The following is a 10,828-nucleotide window of genomic DNA, read 5'->3' on the forward strand; positions in this document are numbered from 1 at the left end:
TCACACAACCCACAAATGTGTTTACCCTTTTTTTGGCTAGTTTAGAGAGGTCTGCCTATAGGTCCATCTGTCTCTTCCCAAGGCTTCTTTGTCACCAGTTTTCCAATCATGTTCCTTCTACATCCCTGACCAGCCAAACCATTGACCACAGCCTATACATTGGTATATAATTTATATAATTATTTGTATGTCTGGCCATATCTCCTTTCAAACAAAATACAAATCAGGAATACTGTACCAAGTTCTACCCACTGGGAAGATTTGTCTTCACCGCTGTTCTTCAGAGAGGTCTTTAGAAAGCTCTGTACTAGGCTGGGTGCAGTGGTTCACGCCTGTAATCCCAGCACTTTGGGAGGCTGAGGCAGGTAGATCACTTGAGAGGTCGGGAGTTTGAGACCAGCCTGACTAACATGGAAAAGCCCCATCTCTCCTAAAAATACAAAATTAGCTGGGCATGGTGGTGCATGCCTGTAATCCCAGCTACTCAGGGAGGCTAAGGCAGGAGAATCGCTTGAACCTGGGAGGTGGAGGTTATGGTGAGCCAAGATCATGCCATCGCAGTCCAGCCTGGGCAACAGGAGTGAAACTCTGTCTCAAAAAAAAAAAAAAAAAAAAAAAGACTGTAGTGCAGCAGTTGACCACTTCTGAGTGGTAGTTGCATATATTATATAGAGCCATCTGTAAAGCAGGCTTGAACCTTCTCTTTTTCGATCATCTGATTGAAGGGGACTCCCCATAAGCCATAGGTGCAACTGGGATAGAGAAAGTAGGTAGCAGGAGTAGGGGCCATGGACATTTGAGCCACTTTTTCATGTAACTTAGTTGTGTTTTCAGGTCATGTTCTGGTACAATCTTTTATCTATCACTTGCATTTGATGATGGAGTGTTGCTGTGTGTGCTTAACTTTACAGCTGGGTGGGTAAGATAACACCCAGTTCATGAAGGGCAGCTCAGGTTACATGGTAACTTGGTGTTCTGCGGTTAAGCTTTTAGTCTCCACTAATGCCCAGTAGCGGGCCAACAGCTGTTTCTCAAAAGGAGTATAGTTAATTACAGAGGATGGCAGGGCTTTGCTCCAGTATCCTAAAGGCCTATGCTGCAACTTACGGGACCTGCAAAAAGCTCCAAAAAACATTACAGTCTGCCACTGATACTTCAAGCAATATTGGTTGTTTTTTGTTTTGTTTTGTTTTTGTTTTTGTTTTTGTTTTTGTTTTGGTAGGGGGACAGGGTCTTACTCTGTTTCCCAGGCTGGAGTGCGGTGGCATGATCCCAGCTGACAGCAGCCTCTGTCCCCCAGGTTCAAGCAATTCTCCTGCCTCAGCCTCCTGAGTAGCTGGGATTACAGGCATGCGCCACCATGCTGGGCTAATTTTTGTATTTTTAGCAGAGGCAGGGTTTTGCCATGTTGACCAGGCTGGTCTTGAACTCCTGACTCAAGTGATCTATCTGCCTCAGCCAGAGTGCTGGGATTAGATGCGTGAGCCACCACACCTGGCTGCATCATTGGTTCTTGCAGAATCATGTGACCATAGAGGAAAAGAAATTTATGTTGCAGCCTGGGCCTGTTGCAGAAGCTTCTCGTGTTCTGTGAGCTACTGAAAAGCAGCTTTTTAGGTCATTAATGTAGCACTTGAGCTGGGTGTTTGAATCCCTGAGCTAATTTTCCCCCTACTTTGTTCAGCAAAATTAGGAGCAACTAGACAGTTTCATTATACTTGTTAGTTTAACAGAATGTTTGAAGTCATCATGTACATGTTAACTCAGAACTTTGCCCTTTATTTATTTAAAGTATCTGGGCCAGGTGTGGTGGCTTACGCCTGTGATCCCAGCACTTTGAGACGTCAAGACAGGCAAATCACCTGAGGTCAGAAGTTCAAGACCAGCCTGGCCAACATGATGAAAGCCTATCTCTACTAAAAACATAAAAATTAGCTAGACATGATGGTATGTGTCTGTAATCGCAGCTACTCAGGGGGCTGAGGCAGGAGAATCACTTGAACCCAGGAGGCGGATGTTGCAGTGAGCTGAAATGGCACCACTGCACTCCAGCCTGGGTGACAGAGCAAGATCCCGTCCCAAGGACAAAAAAGAAAAGAAAAGTACCCAATGGTGATATTTGTGTATCTATATTGCCACATCACGCTATGGATTATCTGTGTGGTTTTTTTTTTTTCCTTTTTTTGAGGCAGCGTCTCCCTCTGTTGCCTAGGCTGGAGTGCAGTGGCATGATCATGGCTCATTTCAGCCTTGACCTTCAGGGTTCAAGCAATCTTCTGTGCTCAAGCAGTCCTCCTGCCTCAGCGTCCTGAATAGTTGGAATCACAGGCATGAGCCACTATGACCAGAGAATATTTAGTATTTTGGTAGAGACAAAATTTTTCCATGTTGCCCAGGATGGTCTTGAACTCCTGGACTCAAGCAGTCCACCCTCCTTGGCCTCCTAAAGTGCTGGAATTAACAGGCGTGAGCCACCGAGCTGGTCCTGTCTGTGTTCTTTTGATTATTTGTAATTAATGCCTTTAAATCTAGTTAGAGTACCAGTTTCAGAAACCAACCCCAGAACTAATTCAGAAAATTTGTTCTTAATATTTGGTTCCTATAGAACCATTCTTGGTACCAAAATCTGTGTGTGTTAGGGCTCTCCAGAAAAACAAAGTGAACTAACAGGATGTATATAGTCTCAGTCTCTTTGTTTCTCAGAATCGATGATGTGGTTATGGAGGCTGGCAAGTCCAAAATCTTCAGGGCAGGATGCGGATTCAGGGAAGAGTTGATGTAGCTCTAGACCAGGGGCAGTCTGGAGATGGTTTCCTCTTCTTTTTCTTTAGTTTGTTTTGGTTTGTTTTCTCTTTTGGATTTCAGTCGAATGGATGAGGTCTACCCACATTAAAGAAAGTATCTGCTTTACTCAAAGTCTACCGATATAAATATTAATCCCATCTCAGAACATGCCATCATGCCACCATCCAGGCTGATGTTTGACCAATTATCTGGTACCAATGCTTAGCCCCATTGACATATAAGATCACTATGACAGTCAGATAGCAAATATTTTTTGGCTTTGTGGGTCATATGGTTTATGTTACAACTACTCAACTGTGCAATTGTCATCATAGACAATACATAAACAAATGGCCATGCTGTGTTCCAATAACACTTTATAGATACTAAAATTTGAACTTCATGTAATATTCACATCACCAAATAGTTTTTCTTTGATCCTTTCCTCCTTCCCCCAACCCACCATGTAAAAAAAAAAAAAAAAAAAGTACTGCCAGCCAACACCTGTAATCCCAGCTGCTTGAGAGGCTGAGGCACGAGGATTGCTTGAGCCCAGGAGTTCAAGGCTATATTGTGCTATAATTACACCTGTGATTGTGCCAATGCACTCCAGCCTGGGCAACATTTTTTTAAGGAGAGGCCCCATCTCTTAAAAAAATCTATACAGGCAGCACATTTGCTGACTATGAAGGGCTCTCTTCCCTAAAACATGGACGTGGTGAGAATATGTGCAGAGGCGTGGGTAAAGAGCTTTTTATGTTGCTACTTGTGTTGCAGTTGGTGCATTCTCAAGAGCAGGTGCTTTCTTTTCCTGTTCAATCTCTTCCTGAGCCTGTCCTGGGATTTTCTGAGAAGGTTGCTGTTAATCTAGTTTTTTTTTTTTTTTTTTTCCAGCTGTTCCCTAGATTGGGGCAGGAGAGGAGAAGTTCAGCAGAGATTTCTCTCTCCTTGTCAAGGCTATCCCCTGCCTGCTTTCCTGTGGGACAGATGGTGCATGTAGGCAAAAGGCTGGAAAATGTCAGCTGCCCCTGTTACCCAGTGCTTTGAGCAGAAAGGCCTATTGGATTAGTTCCTGGGCTCCAGTACTCACTGTGCTCCTGTTTTATGTTTTCGCCCATCTTTCTGCCTTGGCTTTAGGTTCCTATATTTGCATTTATATAAACTTTTTATGTAATAAAAATTATAATGAAGAGGAGCAGCATTGAGTTGTGTGGTTGAGAGCTGGCAGTACTGGAACTAGAATGCTGGGGTTGAATCTGAGCTCAAATGCTCGAGAGCTGTGTGACTTAGCGTGTGGTTCTTTTCTGGGCATCAGTTTCCTAATCTGTAGAAGGGATAGAAATGGGGCCAGCCATGGTGCCTTAGGCCCGTAATCCCAGGTATTCTGGAGGCTGAAGTGGGAGGATAGCTTAAGCCCAGGAGGTCGAGGCTGCATCGAGCCATGATTGTGCCACTGCACTCAAGCCTGGGCAACAGAGTGAGACCCTGTCTCTAAAAATAAAAATAAAAAAAAATAGATGGAAATGAAATAGAAAGTAACTCACACGGTTTTTTGTTCAGTTTTGCTTTGTTTTTTTTGAGACGGAGTTTCAGAATCTCACTCCATCACCTAGACTAGGGTGCAGTGGCCTAATCATGACTCACCTCCTGGGCTGAAGCAATCCTCCTGCCCCAACTTCTTGAGTGTCTGGAACTACAGGCACCTGCTACCATGCCCAGCTAATTTTTACATTTTTTAGTAGCTATGGGGTCTCCCTATGTTATGCAGGCTGGCCTCTAACTCCCAGATTCAGGTTATCCCCTTGCTTCAGCCCCCCAAAGTGTTGGGATTATAGGCATGAGCCTATAGGGGCCATCACATGATTTTTTTTAAATTTATTTTTAATATTTTTATAGATCTAGTCCTGAATCCAGAACATGGTTTTTTGTTTTTTTTTGTGTGTGTGTTTTTTTTTTTTTTTTTGACACAGAGTTTTGCTCTTGTTGCTCAGGCTGGAGTGCAATTGCACGATCTCGGTTCACAGCAACCTTTGCTTCCTGGGTTCAAGTGGTTCTCCTGCCTCAGCCTCCCAAGTAGCTGGGATTACAGGCATGCACCATTACATGTGGCAAATATTGTATTTTTAGTAGACATGGGATTTCTCCATTTTGGTCAGGCTGGTCTCAAACTCCTGACCTCAGGTGATCCACCTGCCTTGGCCTCCCAAAATGCTGAGATTGCAGGCGTGAGCCACCTTTTCTGACCTCAGAACAGTTTATATTTACAGAATTATTTCAAAGGTAGTAGAGAGTTTACATGTATCTCATATGTTTCCCCTATTAATATGTTACACTTGTTTCATTGATGTATCAATATTGGTACAAATTTTTATTAACTGAAATGTACACTTTATCCAGATGTCCTTGGCTTTTCTTTCTTTCTTTCTTTTTCTTTTTTTGAGATGGGGTCTTGCTCTGTCGCCCAGGCTGGAGTGCAGTGGCACAATCTTGGCTCACTGCAACCTCCACCTCCCGGGTTCAAGCAATTCTCCTGCCTCAGCCTCCTGAGTAGCTGGAACTACAGGTAAGTGCCACCATGCCCAGCATTTTTTTTGTATTTTTAGTAGAGATGGGGTTTCACCATGTTAGCCAGGATAGTCTCAATCTTCTGACCCTGTGATCCATCTGCCTCAGGATCCTAAAGTACTAGGATTACAGGCCTGAGCCACCACCCCCAGCCATCCTTGGTTTTTCTAAAATATCCTTTTGCTGTTCTAGGATCTCATCCAGGAAATCACAGTACAGCTAGTATTATGTGTCTCAAGGTTGTTCTTAGTTGTGACATTTTCTCACTTTATTTTGTTGACCTTGACAGTTTTGGGGGTTACTGGTCAAAAGTTTGTAGACTATCCTTCAATTAGGGTTTTTAAAAACTGATTTATACTTCACATGTACCCTTTTAAAGTATACAATTCAGTGCTTTTGAGTATATTCACAGTGTTTCCCAACCATCCCTACTACCTAATTCCAGAAAGAAACCTCATAACCATCAGCAATTACTCTTCTTTCACTCCTCCCCCATCCCCTGACAATGACTAATCTGCTTTCTGTCTATATGGATTTACCTATTATTATTATTTTTTTTTGAGATGGAGTCTTGCCCTGTCACCCAGGCTGGGGTGCAGTGGCGAGATCTCAGCTTGAAGCAGGAGTGGTGAGAAACATCTCCAACACCAAACTGAGGAAGGAAGTGGCTTTTTATTCGGCATGAGCCACTGTGCCCAGCAACTTCATTCCTTTTTATAGAAGAATGATATTCCGTTGTACCATGCATAGTTTTGTGTGTGTGTCGGCGGGGGACTGTGGGGGAGGTTTTGAGACAGGGTCTCACTCTGCTGCCCAGGCTGGAGTGCAGTGGTATATCATAATTCCTGCAGCCTCAACCTCCCTGGCTCAAGCAATCCTCCCACCTCACCTTAGGTAGCTGGAACTAGCGTGCACACCACTATGCTAAGCTAATTTTTAAAAAAATTATTAGTAGACATGGAGTCTTGCAATCAGGAAGATCTTGGACTCCTGAGTTCAAGCAGTTCTCTCACCTTGGCTTCCAAAAGTGTTGAGATTGCAGGCATGAGCCGCTGCACCTGGCCTCATATTTTGTTTATCCATTCATCTGTTGATGAGCATTTGAGTTGTTTCCAGTTTTTAACTTTTTTTTTTTTTTTGAGACAGAGTCTCACTCTGTCACCCAGGCTGGAGCGCAATGGTGCGATCTCAGCTCTCTGCAACCTCCACCTCCCAGGCCCAAGCGATTCTCCTGCTTCAGCCTCCCGAGCAGCTGGGACTACAGATGCCCACCATCATGCCCAGCTAAATGTTGTTTTTTTTGAGACAGAGTTTTGCTGTTGTTGCCCAGACTGGAGTGCAATGGCACGATCTCGGCTCACCGCAACCTCCGCCTCCTGGGTTCAAGCAATTCTCCTGCCTCAGCCTCCTGAGTAGCTGGGACTACAGGCACGCACCATCATGCCCAGCCAATTTTTGTATTTTTAGTAGAGACGAGGTTTCACCTTGTTGACCAGGATGGTCTCGATCTCTTGACCTCGTGATCCACCCGCCTCGGCCTCCCAAAGTGCTGGGATTACAGGCTTGAGCCACCGCGCCCGGCCTTAAATGTTGTATTTTTTAATAGAGACGGGGTTTCACCGTGTTGGTCAGGCTGGACACGAACTCCTGACCTCAGGTGATCCACCTGCCCTGTCTTTCAAACTGCTGGGATTACAGGCGTGAACCACCGCACTCAGGGTTTTCATTTCTTTTGGATCTACTTAGGAGTAGAATTGTAGGTCATTTGGTAACTTCAGGGTTAACATTGTAAGCATTGCCAAACTCTTTCACTGTGGCTGTGCTGTTTTACATTCCAATCAGCAGTATTAGAGAGTTCCAATTTCTCCGCCCTCTCCACAACACTTGTCATTGTCTTTTTAATTATAGCCCAAGTGGGATCTCATTGTGGTTTTCATTGGTATTTCTCTAACGATTTGCGATTGTGAGTATCTTTTCATGTGCTTAATGGCCATTGGTATTTGAGAACTATTTTAATCCTTTGCCCATTAAAAAAATTTTTTTTCCTTTTATTGTTGAATAGTAACACTTTTTTTTTTTTTTTTTTTTGAGACAGAGTCTCATTCTATCACCCAAGCTAGAGTGCAGTGGCCTGATCTTAGCTCACTGCAGTCTCCGCCTCCTGGGTTCAAGAGTTTTTCCTGCCTCAGCCTCCCAAGTAGCTGGGACTACAGACATGTGCCACTATATCCAGCTAATTTTTATATTTTTAATAAAGACGAGGTTTCACCAGGCTAGTCTCAAACTGCTGGCCTCAAGTGATCCACCTGCCTTGGCCTCCCAAAGTGCTGAGATTACAGTTCTGAGCCACTGCGCCCAGCCCAATAGGAGCACTCCTTTGTACATTCTGAATACCACACTCCTATTAGCTTCATGATTTTCTCCCTTTCTCTTGGCTGTCTTTTCACTTTCTTAACATCCCTTGAAGCAAAAAAATTTTTTTTCAAGTACAATTTCCATTTTATTTTTCTCCAGAGAATAGTTGTCTTCAATCTTTTACTCAGCTCCTTACATGAGTTTTGGTGGGGATCGTGGGGCGGCACCCACAGGTCTAAATCGGGGTGGGTGTGTTCGGTCCTTGTGGGCTTCACGAGATCGATTCCTGACTACTTTGCTGTGAACTGCGCAACTCACACAGTAATGTAGCTTCAGATAGATCTTGGGAAGTACATAGGCATCAAAGACGCTCGCTTCAGAAACATCCCTGACTGCTGTGACCTCCGCTATGTTTCGAATGACGAATTTCTTAATGGCCTTGTCCTTGGGCACGCATCGGGCACAGTTCGTGCAGTGAATAGGCTGAACATGGCCATGGCCCTTTTTGGCACGACCGTTGTTCCTTCTTTTCTTTGTCATTTTGGAAGCTCGCAGCAGAGAAAGAAGCTGAAGCAAAAATTTTTACGTAACTGTGATGAAGTTCAGTTTATTATTTCTGGTTGCTTTTGTTTTAGGTGTCATATATGTATATGTGTGCACATGTATGCATGTATAACATGTATATATGTTTTCTTCTATAACAATTGACTTATATTTTATTGATCTATTTTAATTTTTGTACATGGTATGGTGCAAGGGTTCTGATTAGTTTTTGTAGTCTCCTTTGTCTATTCTATACAGAATAGTTTTACTGCAGGTTTAGTGTCCTTTAAACACATAACCTTAAGTGTTAGGCTTGGGGATGAGTGCGTACTTTGGGAAAATTGAATTGTTGGGAGACCCATCAGGGTCTACTAGCATATCATAGTGGAGTTTAGTGACAATGTCTTCTTCTCTGTGTCTTCACTCACTAGTTGTAGGAGATGCTGAATCAGGCCTATTATTAACTAATGTGAAATATCCTCTAAGGAGATGAGTGAGCCTAGTGGCAGTTCTCTTTGGATTTTCTGTAAAACCCAGGACACCTATTATGACTTCTGAGACTCCAAAGCGAATTTCCTAATGCATTAGAAGAAAGGAGATTATGAGGAAAGGCAGTCAGAGTTTGAAAAGAGAACACACCAGAAACAATGGAAGACAGGTCCAAGAAACTAGATCATCAAGTGCTAGTTGAGAATTGAATACAATTTTACCCCATTTTAATAATATATTTTAATTGTAAAGGTAATTCATAATCATTGCAAAAAGTACCAAGTACTGTAAAAATGAAAAATACAAAGCAATCTCAAATTGTGACAGCCAAGAGAAGCCTAAAGAAACATGATTATAATGTTGGTGGCATGTAAGTTTGGTGTCTACAATCGAAAATTGTATCAGGGAAAAAATGAGTAAATACAGTGAGATACGGACATTAGTTAAAACAACAAGGATAAAAAATGAAAACCTAATTCCTACTCCTAGAGGAAGTAGTGCTGTAACATTTGCTGAAGTTCTAAGAGCCAACATTTTTATGCTGCTTTTAGTCTGTACTAGGACCTGTTCTAAATAGCATTTTAGCTCATTTAATTGTTAAGCCATTGTATGAAGTAAATACATTGTATAAAGTAATCTGCTCATGTCACAGATTAGGAATTTAATGCACAGAAGGTTAAGTAATTTGCTCAAAGTAACATTTTTGTCAAGAGTAAAAACTGGAATTTAAATCAAAGGAGCCTGAGTCCAAAGGCATGGTTTTCATCACTAAACTATAGTGGTGTGTATACTTTCACAATTTTTTCAGTGTATGAATAAACATACAAAATACCTTCAAATTGTTAATTTTACATTTTACTTATTATTATTATTTTTTTTTTGAGACAGAATCTCGCTCTGTCACCAGGCTGGAGTGCAGTGGCACAATCTCGGCTCACTGCAACCTCCGCCTCCCGGGTTCAAGCGATTCCTGCCTCAGCCTCCAAGTAGCTGGGGACCACAGGTGCACACCACCACGCCCAGCTAATTTTTGTATTTTTAGTAGAGATGGGGTTTCACCATGTCGGCCAGAATGGTCTCGATCTCCTGACCTCATGATCTGCCTGCATCAGCCTCTCAAAGTGCTGGGATTACTGGCATGAGCCACCGTACCTGCCCTATATTTTATTTGTTGATTCACTCTCATGATCAGAGTGAACTTCCTGTGTTATTTTATGTGAATATGTATCAGTGAGCTATTAGAAATTGCAATGTTTTTATAGGTCAAAAAATTGAATATTGTGACAGTTTTATATTGTTCAGCCGAACAGATCATTGTTTCCATCAGCCATATTGCATGTTATTGTTTATATATACCTTAATTTATTTAGCCTATATGTTCTCTGTGAGGAACAGTACACAATTTCTGGGATTTTATTATGATAAAAGTCAGCATTAATAAGGCTCTGCACACTTGTTTTAATGTAGCATCATTGGGAACTGAGGAGTAGCTTAGAGGGCTTGGGAGGGGATTTAACCATTTGGTCCACCTCCACTCCCACCACCTCCCTTGTTAGATAATGGGCAATTGAGAAAGGGCAAAAGCGTGTAAAAGCTATGCAGATGTAGCTTAGGGATTTCCTTCCTGTTCCCAGCACTGTCTTTTTCCTAAGCTACAACAACGTCTAAATTTTGTAGTTACCAGTGCTTCTGTTATTTCTGCAGATAGAATATCATTAGATCAAAAATCATGTTTGCCTGTCCGTTAGTATTGCATGAAAGTGCCTGTTTTCCCGCACTCTAGCTATCACTGATTATTGGTAAAAATTTAAATGTATCCAAATCTAATAGGCAAAGAAGGGCTCTCCTAATTAGATCTTAGGTGGGGGTCTAAGTTCATATTTTTGTTTTACAAAAAGTGAATAGCCAGTTTTTGAACTGAATGATCTATCGATTTTGTATAGAAGAGTTTAATTATATCGCGATTTCGGCATTGATCATATTCAGTTTACCCCTTCAAAATGTAAAAAGTGGAAAAAGGGAAGAAAGATCTCACCAAATTTGAACAATGTAGCATGTTTTTCGAGTCAGGGATCTTTTCTCCGGAAGGATT

At 42.3% G+C, this 10,828-nt stretch overlaps 2 protein-coding genes across 2 annotated transcripts in view; one reads left to right on the top strand and one right to left on the bottom strand.

Moving 5' to 3' along the window:
• Window positions 1-10,828, top strand: part of SNRPN (small nuclear ribonucleoprotein polypeptide N) — a 60,396-nt gene that overhangs the window by 29,030 nt on the left and 20,538 nt on the right. The window lies entirely within an intron of this gene.
• Window positions 7,825-8,249, bottom strand: LOC116537731 (40S ribosomal protein S26-like). The gene has a single exon (XM_032260042.1). It carries the CDS (start codon window positions 8,242-8,244, stop codon window positions 7,897-7,899), a length of 348 nt encoding a protein of 115 aa, XP_032115933.1. The 5' UTR covers window positions 8,245-8,249; the 3' UTR covers window positions 7,825-7,896.

The sequence above is a fragment of the Sapajus apella genome, unplaced genomic scaffold (assembly GCF_009761245.1).
Source record: "Sapajus apella isolate SASKATOON/1434 unplaced genomic scaffold, GSC_monkey_1.0 scaffold113, whole genome shotgun sequence".
Lineage (NCBI taxonomy): Eukaryota > Metazoa > Chordata > Mammalia > Primates > Cebidae > Sapajus > Sapajus apella.